The sequence below is a fragment of the Musa acuminata genome, chromosome BXJ1-3 (assembly GCF_036884655.1).
Source record: "Musa acuminata AAA Group cultivar baxijiao chromosome BXJ1-3, Cavendish_Baxijiao_AAA, whole genome shotgun sequence".
Lineage (NCBI taxonomy): Eukaryota > Viridiplantae > Streptophyta > Magnoliopsida > Zingiberales > Musaceae > Musa > Musa acuminata.
In genome coordinates, this window is record NC_088329.1 from 45,042,085 (window position 1) to 45,058,890 (window position 16,806).

The following is a 16,806-nucleotide window of genomic DNA, read 5'->3' on the forward strand; positions in this document are numbered from 1 at the left end:
TACAACATCTTATTCCCATTTGGCATGGTAGACTTGTTCTTATAGGTCGATTATCTCTTTGTGCAGTGTGCTTCACTTTGATAGTGTTGCTTGAGATTAAAAGCATTTTCACATTTCACCTGGCAGATATTGCACCAATACAGGGCATTCTGGTTCAGTACAGCTGGTTGAATAATACACTGTCGAGGCAAAATCAGTTGTCCTTCAGATGAACTGCAGTGGGCTGGACGATACTGCAAATGCTGTAAAAGATTGTCAGCCCACAATCCTCTAATGGATTCAAAGAAGATTGTTGTAAATGCAACTCTGCAGGTGCAGCCTCCCAGTATTGTGGTGGCTGTTTCAGAAAATGACTTTAATGAGGTGCTGGGTCCGGCTGGACCATCATCTTTCGCTTGAGACAGCATCCTGGAGACAACTCCTAGAAAAAAGAAAAGGTCTAAATTAGACACAGGAATAAACCACACATTTCTATTTAGATTTTTAAAAAGCATACAGAACCAGATGGAAAACACTGAGTAAAATTAAAAATCAATTCTCTTAAAACATTTGAAGCAAAAGTTTGGAGCAACTAAACATTTGAATGTACAAGATTTCTGACAAGAGTTCGCCCACTGGAATGTACGTTCAGGCCAGTATGCATCATAACATACTCACATAAGGCAAGCTTCCTCAGTCCCAAGCATTTCATGTATGATCGTTCGTGTAGAAAATTTAGGAAAGGTAAAAGGAAAAAAGGTGTTGAAATACATTGTTCCTTCCTTATGATGTATGCAAGACAGAAAGATAAGAAAGTGCCCATTTCTTCAGCACAGGCATCCTGTATCAGCAATGATTCCATAGTATACTGTGATACAGATCACCGTAGGGATTTAATTTGTTTGTCAAACAGGTCATGCCAATTTAGAAGAAAAACAAGGCTCATAGTATATGAAAACAAGTTATCTGAAAAGGTAAGTATACTAAGATTTTCTCTTATGGATTCATTATCTTATGCACAGCCATTGGTCTTGTTAGCAATATAATAAGAGACGTACCTCAGTAAAAACATGTCACCTTCAAGCAATATCAATATTTTTGTGCAGAAGAATAAAACAACAACAAAGCCATAAAGTTTTAACTATTTTTGGGTCAGCTATATGATCTTTTGCTGTCATTAAAATCTATAAGAGACCATATAGTTAGTTAAGAATATTTAAATATTTATTTATAAATTATATTAAAGTTTTTAGATCTCCCTCTAACTCTCCTCATACCACTAAAATCTTTACCAGTCAAACTGACAAATTCCTTATTTGTGCAGTTGAATAAAAAGGCAAAATTTAGGTATGAAGTATGCACGAAGATAGACCCAGAAAACCTAGTGGGGTAGGTAATGTAATAAATTATGCATCAGAGAGAGCACCTATAATTCGAAGTAGAAGCATGCCATATTGTTCACTTTCAAGTAATAAATAGCAAATTTTCTACAATTTACCAAGAAACCCATTGCAGCGCTACGTCATAATTGTATCAATAGCATTAGCAAATAAATTGCTCATTTATGGTTTATCACAGAATACTTATGTCCAAGAATGAAATTTGAAATAGATATGTCCTAGAATGTAATTTCAAATAGATAAAATAAATCACTAAGAAAGAGAAAGAAGATGCATAAACATTATAATGAACAAGTAAATGTACCAATTAGTATTCCCAAGATAAATTAAAAAAAGCTCTCTCTAAAATTGTCCCCCATGCATAAACATAATTTCTATCTGTTTCATGGTCTTCAAGAATTAATAAATATCAAGGGATTTCTTACTTAAGATGGAATAGGGGGCAGCCTAGTGGTAGCAGAAGGTTGTAAAAAAGCATTTTTCACTCTTTTCTGGTGTTCTAACTCCCGTTCAAGTGCTACCTCATAGTTTATTGTCCCTTCTTTTAACCCATCAGTTGCATATTCATTTGAATCTGAATTTTGTTGCAAATTCTGAAGAGCAATTTCTCTCTCAGGTAAAACGTGATTTGGTATTACATCTGAGCCACTGGGGGCAGGAGAAAGTGGTACAGTTGCATCAGAATCTGGTAATCCATTTGGCTCAGAATCAGAATTGGAGTGCATTTCTGTACATAAACTTGTCCAGCCAAGAGCTAAAGGCATAGTAAATCTTGGACTTCTCTCCTGACCTTAGTATCTTTGTGCATGTTTTTCTACCATCAAAACAAGCCAAAAATTAGAACTCCGAAAGCACTTTCTAGAAATCCATAGAATAATCGCATCATTTAAAGTGTGTCTTTTAGGACAGATTACCTAAATGGTTTTTTATCCAAATGAATTTGCTATGAAGATCATTTTGCAGGGACATGATTTTTTGAAGATTTTATCAAGAAAAAATCTTGAGAAACAAATAAGATAGTTGAGAAACAAAAGCACAAATAATTCAATATTTTTTGAAGATTTTCTCATATCAAGAAAAACCATTTTTTGAGAAACAAATAAGATAGTTGAGAAACAAAAGCACTGTTCAAGAAAAAAAAAGCACAAATAAACTTCATTTTTTGAAGACTTTCTCATATCATTCAACAAAAAGATAGTTGAGAAACAAAATTGCCACATGGTGTAAACTCTAGATGTGACATGTCATTAATTCAATATTAGAAGTCTCAATTTATTTACGTAAGAGAATTTTCTATGAAAGGTCTATGGTGCAAATTCATATGCATCATTTGTGGTATCAAATGGTGGTAATCACGTCCACATATGCATCATGTTAAAACTAAACTGCCAAGCAGCCAAATCGTCTCCACCTATAGCTGAAGTCAAAATAAAATTAATCAAATATTTGGTGAATGATTTTTGGTGCAAGGGCCCTTCTAAAATGCTTTGCTAAATGTGGAAGATTGGCAGAACTTGATTTCATACGAAATAGTTGATGTACTGAAATATGCTTCTTGTTAAAATTTTATATAAGATTAACCCACAATATCATTTTTGCAAATTATGAATATGGCAATGCAACAAACAAATTCCTTATGTGTGTGTGTGTATAATTTATATATACATATATCGGCATATAAAAATAATAGTAGTAGATGACATATAAAACAAATAAAAAATACTTAAAAGAAAAGTACTCAAAACTAGTTTAAGTCGCCTCTTTCTGCCATGAACCATGAAGATGGAAGAAAGACACGATCATTTCGTCCCAGTAGCTTGCTTGCGTGTTATGTAACACTCCACATGTTGGTTGAAACCCCAAACCCTTTCTGTTCTTTTCCATTCCATGCTAATAGCTACAAACTCTCAGAGGTTAGTGATTCTTCTGATTAACAATTATTTTGCTGGTGATGTGCCCTTATTGCTTGTTTTGCCAAAAGCAAAAGTATGGTGCAATCTTCCAAAACCGTGCAAAAGAATCAAATGGCAAGAACTGCCCTGTCATCTATCTCTCGGGTGATGCCATCCCTAACCAGAAGTTCCTGCTACTACTACTACTGCTACCCACAAGCCAAGTTGATGACCATACAGATGCACGGGCCAAAGACATTCTTGGTATCCATGTAGGATTACCAGCATATTTTGGTTGCTTCTAGCCACAACTGCTCAAAATAGAAAATTACAGCACACTCTTTAGATTCCCCTATTTTATGTTATCAACAGCTTCATAAGCATTAACATCAGACTCCATATTTGTAAGGCGAAATTCCTTAAAAAAATTTAATTTCTATAGCACCAATGTCATTTTCTTATTTTCGGATCCAACAAGCCAACACTAATCTTCTCCGAAAGCAACAATCTTGTGAAACGAACCCAAAACCAGCAATGCGAAATCAATAGGATTCAAAATCACAAGAAAGATACGGAAACTGCCGTCAGACCAACATTTCACCTAATTACCGACTTGCGAAGGGCAAATCAGTCGATCAGGCAATTACAAGACTAGAATCATAAACAAAACCAAGCAGAGGGAGGTTTGACACTAAAATCGGATTCGTGCATCAAAGAGGGCATGGTGGGCTACACTTGCATTTTGGCTAAAACCGAAGCTAGATAAGAAGCAAGGGAGATTATAACCTAGAAATCGGAGCGTGCTTTACAGAACCGGGAACAGCAAACAAGGAGAGAACTCTCGTCGGAGAATCCCTAGCCGTGGATGCATCAAAAACCGACTTCTATATCGATGAGACAGAGAGAGAGAGAGAGCGCTCCAAAGCGCGAAACCTGCATGATGAAAAAGCGGCGCTACTTCTCGACGTCGTTACCCGCCTCCGTACTCGCGGGTAAGCGGACACGATTGGAGGCGCAAGGAGGTAGGCTGTGGGACCCGCTGTGTCAGCGCGGGTAAGCGTTCTGCGCAACGTATCCGTTCATGAACACTCGAACTTCATTTTCTTTCATATATATTATGATAGCAATTATTTATTTATTTATTTTAGAACACTTCCTCCAAATGTCGAGTGCTATTAATATCAATCACTTCACCATTAGAGAACATGATGGCCATAAATCATGCAACAACACGATTACCATAGATAAAATGACTCGTAGAATTGGCTTGGAATTTGATTAGAGTTTCATGTTGAGAACCTTAGCAAGAGGGACATAATTGAGGTGTGTTCCATCGAAATCCGGAGGAGAACCATCTGCATGGTGACGAAGCACTGATTTAGGCAGTGATGGGGTGCAAGTGGAGCGCTTGCCATTGTTGCTGTCTTTCTTCGGACGTTGCTTGGTGAGTGCATCTGCAGCAACCCTTCTCTGTGTCTGCTCTGCTCTCCACTTCCTCAGCTGATCCTCGATTGCTGCTTTAGCTTTCTCGGCCAGCTCGGCTCTTCTTGTTGCCTCTTCCAGGTTGGATCTCAAATCATTGATTCTGGAGGTTGCAGCTTCCAGCTCTTCGTTTAACATGTCAGCGTCGGAAGTTCGTTCCAATCCAGAAGAGCGAGGAGAATCTGCAATTCCCATGGCTTTCCCGGTCTCCTGGGTTAAGGAATTGCTTTCCTTGGCTAAGATTGCCATTCCACCATAACCATCAATGATATCGCTCTTTCCACGTTTAGTTTCAGTTGCATAATCAGCTTTATCATCCATCTCCATTTCAGATTCTGCATCCTTCTTTTGTACTTGAGATTCCATCTTAGATGATTTAGTTTCTAATGCTAGTTCCTGCACAGCAATATACAACCCAGATTGAGAACTCGTAGCCCTTGCTTCGGCAGCCTCAGCAGCTAAAATTCTTCTTGCCCCGCTTCTGTGAAGATCTGCTTTCAGTGTCGCAATTTCTTCCTCAAGATCCATTTCTCTTCCCCTCATTTCAGACATCTCGTGTTTCAGTGTTTGCGTTCTACTGGAAAGAAGCTCGATCTGGCAATTTAGATCAATCACTTTATCTCTCTCACTCTGAAGCTCGTTGCGCATTCTCTTTTTTTCGGCTTCCATCAAGGCAAGATAGCTTGAATACTTGGATCTTGCCCCTTCTGGTGTTTCCATCTCCGAAGCAAGCTGGTTTGCATCGTTAACAGCGTCTAAAGCAAATCTCGAGCATGCACTATACAACTCTTCTAATTGCTTCAGTTCAGATTGCAAATAATCAACTTGTATCATTTTTGCGAATAGTTCATTCTCCATGTTATTCATCATATCCAAGTGATCTTTCATCCCTTCTAGCTTATCATGTGATTGAGCAAGTGCCTCTTTAGTAATGTGCAACTCTGCTTCCATTCTGAAAAAGGAAGCAGACCTCTCCTTATCTGCTTCAATGGCTGCCAGTGTAGAGGAAAAAAGGGCTTCATTTAGTGCTGAAATGTGCAGCAATAACTTCTTTCTCTGATCACTCTCTAAGAAAATTGCTTGCCCCATCAACTCAGCTCTTCTTTCTGCCATAGTATGTAATCGTCCTGAAGCAGTGACCTCAGATCCCATGGCATGTTCTTCTTCTTGCAAGGCTTTCAACTCATCCACAATGCCAAGTAGTTCCGATTCGTGCTCGCTGGATCCTAAGAGCGACTGTGCAATCACTTTATTTTCAGATTCAAGTTTAGCTATTTTGGTTTCAGCTTGCTGACATTTTTCCCTGTATCTATCAATCTCAGCAACAGAATTTTCCAACTGGATTGACAAATCATCAACTGTTTTATGATAGACTTCAAGCTCCAGATTGGCTTGTTTATTGGCAGATTTATTGATTTCCAGCTGCACTTTGCAATTAGCTAACTCTTTTAACAAGAGGCATAGATCTTTCTCCTCCTGCTCCTCCTAGATACTCAAGAGAAAAAGGATAAAGGTCAATTTTAAGAGGGTCTCACATTTTCAGTACTTGGGGTCTTTAAAATTATGCTTCAAAGATTATCTTGCCATGTTTCCTGAGGAAGCGCAACTATTCTGACCAGCTTTCTGCTCAAAAAAGGATAATGCAGTCTTTACAGATTCAAAAGGCTTAGTGTCTATTTCTCCCATTCTTTTCTCCTAGCAGATGGATAATATACGCAGTCAGCATCTTGAACCAATTTGGCTTAAAACAATGTTCTATGACCAGTAAATAAATGCAAGTTTTAGCAACCATTAGAAATGAAACAGAGAACATCTATTATCTTACAATTGAGCAAAAAGATACATGTACAAGGAAAAAGACAAAGAAACAAATAGTGATGATAAGATTGCAAGCATAATTATAGTTTCTGATGAACTTTTCTTAAGCAATTTTCTTTTGAAAAGCACAACAAATCTAACATAATGTGGAGAAGATCATGTGTGGTGTACTAAAAACTCAGCTCACTTTTTGAGTAATACCCTTTTTATTGGTTTCAACCCTGAGATGCCAAAGGCAGAAGCATGAATCTTATAATATGTTGTTTTATCTCTATGGGAGCATTTTGTATTTAAGATCTTCACTCTTATGTGCTAATCCATAGTTTCAATTACCATGACATGCCGACTGCATCACATCTATTCATTAGTCAGTACCATACTGATATACAGAATATGATCAACATATAAGCAATTTTATAACATTTTATTAGCGTATCAAAGCATAACATATTGTGCCAGTTGGTGCATACCACCGATATAAGATTCTAGTATGATACCAATACTCTTGTATTTGTGATTTTACCTAAGGCTCCCACCTTAATCTATCTTGATGAAGCCCTTCATAATCATCTTCACATGTGGGCACATGCTTATTCATCGAATTCCATGAGTCCTTATCTATAGTATACAACTATACATAAAGGTTATTTTTCTCTCTTCTTTATAATTTATTAACAGTTAGCTGCAGTTTAAAATGTCACAGAAACTGCTGCATGATCTTTTGTTATGAAACTAGGAGGACATAATAATAAGCTTAACAAGAGAATGTTGTTCAGAAAAGAAGAATGAAGAGCATCCTAGACAATAGGAAGTTGTTTGTAAAACTTTTACAGCCTAGCTTTGAAACACCTGATCTAAAAAGGAAGAGCCACATAATGAAATTCCTCCAAGTGAGATTATCAAGTACTAGTTATACTGATCCAATTACTAAATATTTCTTTTTCATCATTGCTTCAGATATTGCAGAGAAGACACACGAAATTTGTAACATCACATAGTGCTTTGCGTCAATCTATGCAACCATAAAATAGTAATCTCCAAGTTGTACTAAACATTGGAGAAACTTTATGTTCCAAGTAACAGATAACTGTCCACTGTATGGTGGAATGGCTTTCTCCCAACACCATCGATGGTCAACTTACACCGACAGAATTGCCATATTTTACAGAAGCAAAAAGGAAAACATCCAAGAAGGATGAAAATATAAGTGAACCTTGCACTCAATGATCACACACATTTTATATCAAAGCTGATCCAAGAGGGAGGACAAACATTGTGATTTAGTAGTATTTTACTGCATACTGAATTCAACAATGGATTTCATTGTCACAATGGCTAACAAATCTTCCGAAATTACCTAATAACACGTCCTCGAATTAATACGAAAACCAATCTGCAAACATCCAAATCGTAACAATAATCACACCTATCAATTTTCAAGGGACCAATATTTACAGAGATTAAACAACCTAATTTCATCAAACAATCAAACTTACGATTCAATTTCTCGCACCATCTGCTGCAACCGGAAGGAAAAGGAAAGGTCTTTTACCCTAACAAACAGTCGCAGAGAGACGAATGGATCGGAGGGGCAGGAATCAGCACAGAGGCTTGGAGGAACACATAAAAATACCCTCTTCCAGGCCGCGAGAAGACGAATCGGCGAAAGGAACGAGGGGAAGCACCAGACCGAGGCATCCTCGAAGCCGCTCGTCTCGATCGAAAAGGTCGAGTGTCGGAGCCACCAATGATAACCCCATTTTAGTGGCGCGGGAAGTCGGTCGGGTACTCCGCATGATCAGTTTAAGAGAGCGCAGGCATGAGATACTCCATCGCTGATTGGACGCCACGACGGTAAATAACCCCCTCTTATCTCCAAAAACTCCTTGGCCAAAGGGACATTAGAAGAGCAATAGTGTCATTGGATTTGGTTCTTGGCATTCTCTTTCGGCAGTGGTAGAGACTTACCCTCTCCTCTATAAATCAATTCAGATGACTTCCTTTGCGTTGTAGATTCGGATATGGCATATTCCTTAGATTGTTTCGAGGCTCCCCGAGTTAAAGATCTGACTTCATTTATTGACTTCTCCAACACATTGAGTGTGCATCTGAAGGCTGTCTGCTGTTTGCATGACACAGTGGATCCTCTTTGGGGTTGTCCAGCGGTTTGTGGTGGCGTGGCGTGCAGCCTACCATCTTTCAAAAGCTGTCTGCTGTCTGAGTAATCTAGTTGATCTTGGTTGAGTGGTTTGGGGGAAGCCAGGAACAGTTAGCGTGGATGTTTCCATCACGCAAAGGCTGCCTTCTGTTTGGACAGTACAGGTGATCTTAGTTGAGCGCTTTAGAACGAAGTCAGCACGTAGTGCCGACACAGCGTAGCCATTTCGCCCCCTCTCTCTCTCTCTCTCTCTCTCTGTGTCTCGCTCGGTGAAGACCAACCGGATGGTGTCGGACTCGTACATTCGCTGAAGCTGCCCCTGGAAAAGGACAAAAGATTAAGGAGCTCTACAAGGGATCCGAAGGCGTTTCGTGGCCTCGGAGGGGCATTTGCTTCGTCGGCCGCTGCCCCGTCGTTACGCGAGCCGAGATGAGATCCTCTCCTCTTAGGTCTTCCTCGGCTGCTACCAAGGGTTAAAGAAGACGGCTTTCTCTTCTTTGGCTCTTGTCCTAGAAATAGGGAGGAAGAGGAAAAGGTCTTGTGCTTCAGGTGCATGAATCTTCTAAAAAGTTTATTTTTTTGTGTGGATTTTTTTCAATTGTTTAGGGAATTTGAGATTTCTCTGGTCCTTTTATCCTTGTTGGGTTAGTTTCGCTTCGTTTGGGATTAGGTATCATGGGCAGGGTTGAATGGAGTCCGTCTGACGCAGAAGTCGTTTGGATTAAGGAATTTTAGGGCAAAGAAATTGGAAACATGAGATCGGGGGGCTGAAATCGTTGGAAGTTGGGTTTTGCTGTGAGAAATATCAGATGTGGATTTGAGGCCTTAGAAGATTTCGTGCTTGATTGTTATGATGAAGATTTAGTTTTTCCCTAAATTTAAGATTAAGGGATACAAAGTAAGCCGACGGGAGTGACTGCTTTTTCACGCATTATCAGGGGAAATGCATGATATTTTGAACGTAGATCTGTGTGAAACTGAGTTGTCGTCGAAGCAAAGACAGCTTTTCTGCTTTGTGTGCATTCATTTCACAGCAAATGATTAATCTGTCTGAGTAAATCCAAGACAGTGGCTCGAACTAAAACGAATGCATAATTCTTAATCCATCAGGACGTTCGATTGTAACATTTAGTTATAGCATTCTCTGCTTCTTTAATTCATTCTGTATCATCCAATTGTTTGTACTTCTTCCTAGCATATGTTAGTTAAAATGGACTTCATGATGAGCATTACTTGTTTGCAATATGAATTAATTTGTCTTATCTTTTAGAACTAACATTTTCTGGAGACAATGAGAAAGTTGCTCAGGAAACAGTAATTTCTTTTTCTTGGCAGCAAATGCGCAGTTTGTTCAGCCATTATCATAGATAAACTTCGTCGCTGGAGAAGGATTGAAGCAAAAGAGCATATTTTGTACTTGTTAACGCAATGTTGTTACCAAAGCAATATCGTTGCACTCATTCAGCTGCATGCATATGCATTAAAGGTCACCTGAGCGAGGATGCCATCTATCTCATTTTCCAACATCTGAACTGGAACCCTAGACTGATTGCTCTAATGTCCTGCGTTTGCAAATGGTTTGATGAGATCTCCAAGCGGATCTTGTGGAAAGAGTTTTGTCGAACAAGGGCCCCGAAAATGATGCTGGATTTGCAATCCTCTGGAAGTCACAACGTCGATGGAAACTGGAAGGCACTCGCAAAGCTTCTTATCTATTGTTCAGGTTGCAGCCAGAGAACCCTTTTCGATCTCACCCATGTCCCAGGTCATTTTGTTTACAAGACTAGGTTTTCTAAGACTTTAGGAAAGAGTTTTCTTATCCCACAGTGCAGGAAAGATGTGTTGTATGTGTCGGACCTCTGTGAACATCTTGATCAAGGAGATGATGGTGATGTAGGATTTTTCCGAGGTGTGTTTGAGTCGTTTTCTGTTTCAAGGGTTAGAAAGATGCTGATCGATAGGAAGGCCAGTCTCCATCCTTCGGAGGTGTGTCCATATTGTAAGGCAAAATTGTGGAACATGCTGCAGGCAAAGTTGATACCAAGGAGTGCCGGCATCAGATTGGATGCTTATGATGATAGCATCGAGTGCTATGTTTGTCTCAACGGCCACATGCTTGGAGCATGCACTCTTCAACCACTCTCGGATTCTGAGGGGGCATCTGATTTCGAGCACAAGGTAAGCTCTCTTCTTCGTGAGCTTTTTCTAAAGATCCAATATCCGTAGGTTTGTGATCAGTTTTCAGATTGAACAAGTTGTCAAAACTCCCAAAAGTTCGGACTGGCTATAAGAAGACTTATCGAAATAAGCAAACAGATACTCTTTGAATTCAGTAACTACACATATAATATGTGTAATGATTGTCTATTAGTTTTTCATACTTACTTTGATAGTTTGCGTTACGCTACGACACATCGTTGTAATGTCTTTTTTCCCTCTTTTCTTCTGTTACAGGATCGATTGAAGCCCAGAATTCTGAGTGCAACCATGTAGTGATTTTTGATCTACCTGGTTAAAGGCCAGAGGAAGGATCAAATGAATGTTCCATGGATTTCTCCCATTTGATCATGAAATCATACAAGAATTGTTTGGCTCGGTAAGCATACAGCCGGATGTTCTCGAGTGAGTTGTATGACTTTTCAAGGTCAACGGGTAGAAATATCCATTGATGTAACACCAATTACAATTTCATATTTAGCTGAGAATTAACCTTGACCTGTTTACTGGTTGTATAAATCATCAATCTCGATCGAATGAGAACAGTAAGAGACGTGATGGCAACACAAAAATGTTATCGTATCAACAGACAAAATCTTTTTATTATGTCAACAGGTAAACGGAGAAGGGAACTAACTACATGGAGCTATCTGCAAGCAGCGGCATTGAAGTCCTTGAGCTTGACGAAGGCAATCGAGCGAGGAGCAATGCGAAGAGGATCAGAAGCTTCGACGACCATGGGATCCAAAGCGGGGATGCTGTTCTTGCCGTCGAGCCTCAGTTCCTTTCCATTGAGAAGCATCACAGTGCTCTGGATATCGCCATCTTTGGGTGCGAGATGGAACGTCTCCCTCTTGCTTTGATCCTTGTCGTCTTTGGCCAACGGACGAGACCTGATCTCACGTTCGTACGATTTGGTGCCGCCATTAATCTCGATCTCGAACGTGATCGAGTCCGAGAGGTTGATCAGCAGTAAGGTAACACCACCAGGCTGTGTTCAAGAACAGAAGGAAGGGTTGAGGCGGAAAGATGCAACAAGAGCTAAAGCATGAGTCGTGCTGTCGGTCTCACTGTGTTCTTGGAGCAATGTGCGTAGGATCGAAGGTGTGCGGGGCCATCATGCGACGCTTCCAGAACGCCAGTCCCCATCAATCGATGCCACAACAGAGCGCTGATCCAAGAGGAAGAAGGAAGTTGCTCAGCCATGGCTTCGAACTCCAGCTTCGAGATCAAACCATGGAAACAAACCTGTAGTAGTCGGGGTTTGGCACGAAGGTGTCGTGGTCGAGGAGGCCGTAGTTGCCTCCGATCAAGGTTTGCCGGCAGAAGACCTTGTGATGATGCCTGGACACCATCCCAAGCTGATCCAAGTACCTGTTTCAGCCCAGCAAATCGATCTGTCACACACACACCTTTAGCTTCAGCAAGCGATCGCGGATGGTATCTACCCTCACCAGAAACTATTCGCAAAGGTGTTCGACAGCCCCTTGCCGCCGCTACTGTGAGCGCCACCGGATTCTCCCACCCAGGCAGAGCTCCAAGGGCCGGCGCTCTTGATGGTACCCACGACCTCGTTGTACGTACGGACAATATTGTCCAGCACTTTGGGATCGGTGACCTTGTCGACTAGGTTCCCATCACCACCTGAAACGCATCATGTCAAACACCCTTCACGATCAAGAACTGCGCGAGGAGGAAGCCGAAGGAGGTGGATGACCTGAGCCGAGGTTGTAGACGTGATGCGTGACGATGTCGACGACGCCGTCGCCCGAGGTGGACAGCATGTTCTTGTACCAGTCCTCGACGTAGAACCCACCCGGCGCCGCGACCTTCGGTGGTCCTCCGAATTTAGCGTACTCATCGATGAGCATCGCCTTGAAGGCGATCAGGTCCAACCCGTACTGGTTGCCGTCCACGAGGAAGTTGGATTTGCCGCCATTTCCGCACAGCTCGTTGCCTTGGCGCAAGGAAGAAGACGCGAGATCAGAGAAAGACAGGGATTCATGCATGCATGCAGAGCAGGGGCTTCAGCGACTACCAAACTCCCATGAATCGACGTATTGTTTGTTCTGGACGATGTGTCGGATGAAGAAACGAGCATTCTCGGGGTCCCATGGACCTGTATACACACCATCATGCCCTTTAACCCTCCCATGAAGGGCATTGATTCCGAAGGTTATGAAGGCCCTGCAAACAAGTAGCAGTACACCATCACCACGACCCTCTCAGCATGACAGAGCAACAAGAAACAGAGAGAGAGAGAGAGAGAGAGAGTAAGATAGAGAGAGGACATGAATTACCCAGTAGTGTTGAAGAACTCATGGATCTTGTCCCATCTGTTCAAGCTGATGCAGCCATCTACGAACTCGTAATTGGAGTCGCCGTCGGCAGCTTTGAATTCGTGGCATGGTTTGCTCGTGTACTTCACTTGGTCCTGCAACGTCCCTCCGAGTCGAACTCTCATCGTACCAAAGGCTGTTAACACCACAGCATCAAACTTAGCACGGATATCACATCGAACGCCGAGAATGACATCCTTTGCTTCACTCACCCGTGATTGCATTACGAAGGATATTGTTGCTCAGATCCTACAGTAAGATACAGCACACTTCAGCATGCATGCATATGATGACACGACTACTCGAGACCGATATGCGTACCAAATTTTTGATGGAGGTATTTCCCCAGGAGCAATCGCCGAAGTCACACTTCTCGGGCGGCCACCAGTCGACGGTGGCGCAGATGAAGTTGCCATCTGTTCTGGCGACGACGTAATCGGCCCGGACGCTGACGTTTACGTGCCCCGGGTCATCCTTTGCAACGATGCTCGAAGGCAAGCTGGAGAAGAGGAGGAGGAGGAGGAGGAGAGAAAGGACCAAGTCGGCGGTGGCCATGACGAAGGAAGCAGAAGACTGATGAGGGAAGTCCGGCTGACGGCTTTTGTAGTTGAGATGAATGAGTGTGGATTTAGTAGTGGATAGGGAAGGATTAGGATAAATGTGACTGTTACCTGATATGTTGGAGATAATAAATGGATATGTCTATTGCGCTACTCGATCAACGTTACCCAGTAAATAAAGCAGACGATGACTCGTCCACCAAAACGGGTCCCGCTATGGCCCATCTAAGGACAGTTTCTGCCTTGCAGGTAAAGCAGCGGGTGAGTACGAAAGGCAGGTTTATTTTCTTTAATGTTTCGTTCATGGTATCTCTTGTTGATCTTTCTCACCTTAATTTTAGCTTGTCGAGCTCTGAAATATATGTTGGAAAAACCATATATATATATATATATATCTTTTGATATAACCATGGGAAATGCAGAGAAGACATATCATGAAATGCCTCCTTTCTCCTAGGATATAAGAAGATATGTAGTTGATGAATTCAGACTTCCACCTGTTTACTGTTCTTCTGGTGATTCATACAGCAGAAGAAGTTGCTTACTATTGAAATCAACAGGGTCCTGGAGAGGTATTTGATTCGACCAACATTATTGATACATTTGTTTCTGAGCTCATCCTCTCAAATGCCACCGATATCCAAGAACAAAAGAAAAGCAAAGGAATAAATGAGGAAGGACAAGAGGACAACAACCTAAAGATCACACTGAGATGAGGGCAACAACCCAAAAAGGTTGTGCAATAAGTTCCTGTTACATTACATCTCCCAGTGAATGATGCACCAATGAGCTTTATATGATCTCAAAAGATAGCAAGAATGCTTACAGGAAAGACTAGAAAGATAGAGTGTACCACAGTCGAGCACTACACAACAATTAGCAGAGTCGTTGCCATGAAATAGACATCTTCCATTTTACACCATTATTACAAACAGATGCCTTCGACTATTTTCTCCGAGGAAGATGAAAAGAGCCACACGAGGTGATGAAGAGACATACATCGGCTCTTCAGTTGTGGAGAGGGTTAGGCCCACTCGGTATCAGCTGCTTCCCGACACCATACCTTGAGTCGATATCTTTGGCAGGACGATTTCTTTGCAATGGACTCCTTGAAGGCTGGAAGCACCATGACGGCATGCGGTGCAGCAAGGAGGTAGAAGGACTCTGTTCATGCTGACGCTGGCGCTTGCAAACTTGGACAAGAGGAGCTTCATGCTCCTTAGAGAGCGCAAGTTCAGAAGCCAATAGTAAGAAAAAGGTAACTCGCAAAAGAGAGAAGCTCTTCATGGCTTTCATCTCGGGCTTGGAAGGTGAAAATAACTCCCAAAGTGTGGAAGGAGAGGAAGGGGGAGAGCATGATTGTGGGTATCAAAGGAAGCATGGCAAAATAGGACTATCAAGGAGTGAAAAGGAAATGGACTCCACAACATTTTCTTGTTCCCCTGAGCTTTCATAAATATAGATGACAAATTGGCGATAATGCGATTTCAGACAGTGGGATGCAGTGTGGAGGGCTGAGTGGAGGTAGCTAATTGTGGGCCAAGTGAATTGATACGCAGAATCACTGACCACATGGCTGGGAACATCACAGTTTCCGGAGAACCTATGAACAGGGGGAGGAAGGGCCCCTTGAACTGGCTCCTATAGCTGCAGAGTGCCCAAGAAGAACAGATGATACTTGTCATGCTACTTTTGAAGAAGGTACTCCAACTGAACTGGGTTTCAAAGGACCATTCATTTGTAAAAGTGGTTCACCCTCCTTCCAACATTGGCTAAACTTCATTCCTTTGGAGCATGTACCCTTTCTTAATCTACACTGGTTAATCAAATGAATTGTCGACTACTTCTTAATCCTAATGTTCATGAAAAGGATCACAAAAGATTATATCTAAAACATTAGTCTGGTAATGATGTACCAAATCTCTTATCAAAGATTGAGGGTTTGAAATCTCATTCGATATGTTTAAATCTCAAATGATATTTTGAATGTGTTAACTAGTTTAGCCAGTACAGACTTTGACAAACCTATCATAAAGTCCTAAGCTCGAATCTCGCCTTCATCACTTACTCTTTTGTCAAAAAAAAAAAAAAAAAGAAGTTATGAATATAGATGAAATTTTAGATGAAAACAACCTCATCTCACATATGCACAAATCCTAATAAGCATACGTTTAACTATCACAAGAGTTTAGTATAAATGAAAACCGAGCAACAATTATAAAGTTATCATATCACCTAAAATGCAAGTCAATTGCTTGAAGAAAACACTGTCCATAAAAAATAAACAATGTTCAAACACTCCACTTGGAAGCTTGGACAAGTTAGAATTAGATAAATATTACTGCTCGACCGTAAAGCAAGTTTTTTTTTTCCCAACTGCAAGAGTGATACTTTTCGAGTTAAAAATACATCAATCATCTAAACACTAAACCAAACACAAGATTATAGTCGTTTATTGTGATCCAATTCTTATATTATTTCATAGCAATACATATACACTTCCAAGAAATTAAAAAAAACATGAAGACTGTTTCCCATGCCAAAAGCCTCCTCGAGCATTTTCTAATGCAGATTTTTCCTATTTTAGTTGTATCAACGACTTCCACAAGAAAATTTTCATGCAAAAAGGAAAGGAAAACAATGATTGACCTCCTTCTGACCAAAACAAGTTGCTGATATAATGTCATCCTTAGTATTTGCATTTGGTAACTTGCTATTCTTTGCCAAAAGGATCCCTGCTAACAAGCAGTATATTCAGACCAGAATATTGGTCTACTACTCCCCCATGGTTGCTCCCATGATAGTCAGCAATCATTATCATCATGTGTTCAGGGATAAACAGCTCCAATCAATTGGTGGTGTATTGTCATAAAAAATCTTCCTTGGCAACATTCTGATCCTTCTAAACTTCATCAACAGAAGTTTCAGTAGGATGCCACTCTATGAGAGCTTGATTTAATT

The 16,806-nt window shown here is 40.9% G+C and overlaps 2 protein-coding genes across 4 annotated transcripts; one reads left to right on the forward strand and one right to left on the reverse strand.

Annotated features, from left to right (window-relative positions):
• Nucleotides 1–4,485: 4,485 nt before the first annotated feature.
• Nucleotides 4,486–8,371, reverse strand: LOC135634404 (protein WEAK CHLOROPLAST MOVEMENT UNDER BLUE LIGHT 1-like). Of its 3 annotated transcripts, none has more exons than XM_065144877.1 (2): nt 8,124–8,371; nt 4,486–6,448 (listed from the first exon to the last, which is right to left on the reverse strand). In XM_065144877.1, the coding sequence occupies exon 2, from the start codon at nt 5,903–5,905 to the stop codon at nt 4,550–4,552; it is 1,356 nt and encodes a 451-aa protein (XP_065000949.1). In that variant the 5' UTR covers nt 5,906–6,448; nt 8,124–8,371; the 3' UTR covers nt 4,486–4,549. The 3 variants fall into 3 exon arrangements, with proteins under 3 accessions (XP_065000949.1, XP_065000932.1, XP_065000940.1); XM_065144860.1 differs by having other exon boundaries at nt 8,068–8,371; XM_065144868.1 differs by having other exon boundaries at nt 4,486–6,508; nt 8,068–8,371.
• Nucleotides 8,372–8,952: 581 nt separating this feature from the next.
• LOC135634415 (EID1-like F-box protein 2) lies at nt 8,953–11,444 on the forward strand. Its single transcript, XM_065144887.1, has 3 exons — nt 8,953–9,278; nt 10,065–10,907; nt 11,184–11,444. The coding sequence occupies exons 2-3, from the start codon at nt 10,158–10,160 to the stop codon at nt 11,220–11,222; spliced, it is 789 nt and encodes a 262-aa protein (XP_065000959.1). The 5' UTR covers nt 8,953–9,278; nt 10,065–10,157; the 3' UTR covers nt 11,223–11,444.
• The last annotated feature ends 5,362 nt before the right edge of the window (nt 11,445–16,806 follow it).

Bases quoted from the DNA above. Each gene is read 5' to 3' on its own strand.
- LOC135634404 (XM_065144877.1), bottom strand. From the start codon at position 5,905: ATGGGATCTGAGGTCACTGCTTCAGGACGATTACATACTATGGCAGAA.
- LOC135634415 (XM_065144887.1), top strand. From the start codon at position 10,158: ATGTTGTTACCAAAGCAATATCGTTGCACTCATTCAGCTGCATGCATA. The intron at 10,908-11,183 runs GTAAGCTCTCTT...CTTCTGTTACAG, and splicing joins CATCTGATTTCGAGCACAAG to GATCGATTGAAGCCCAGAAT.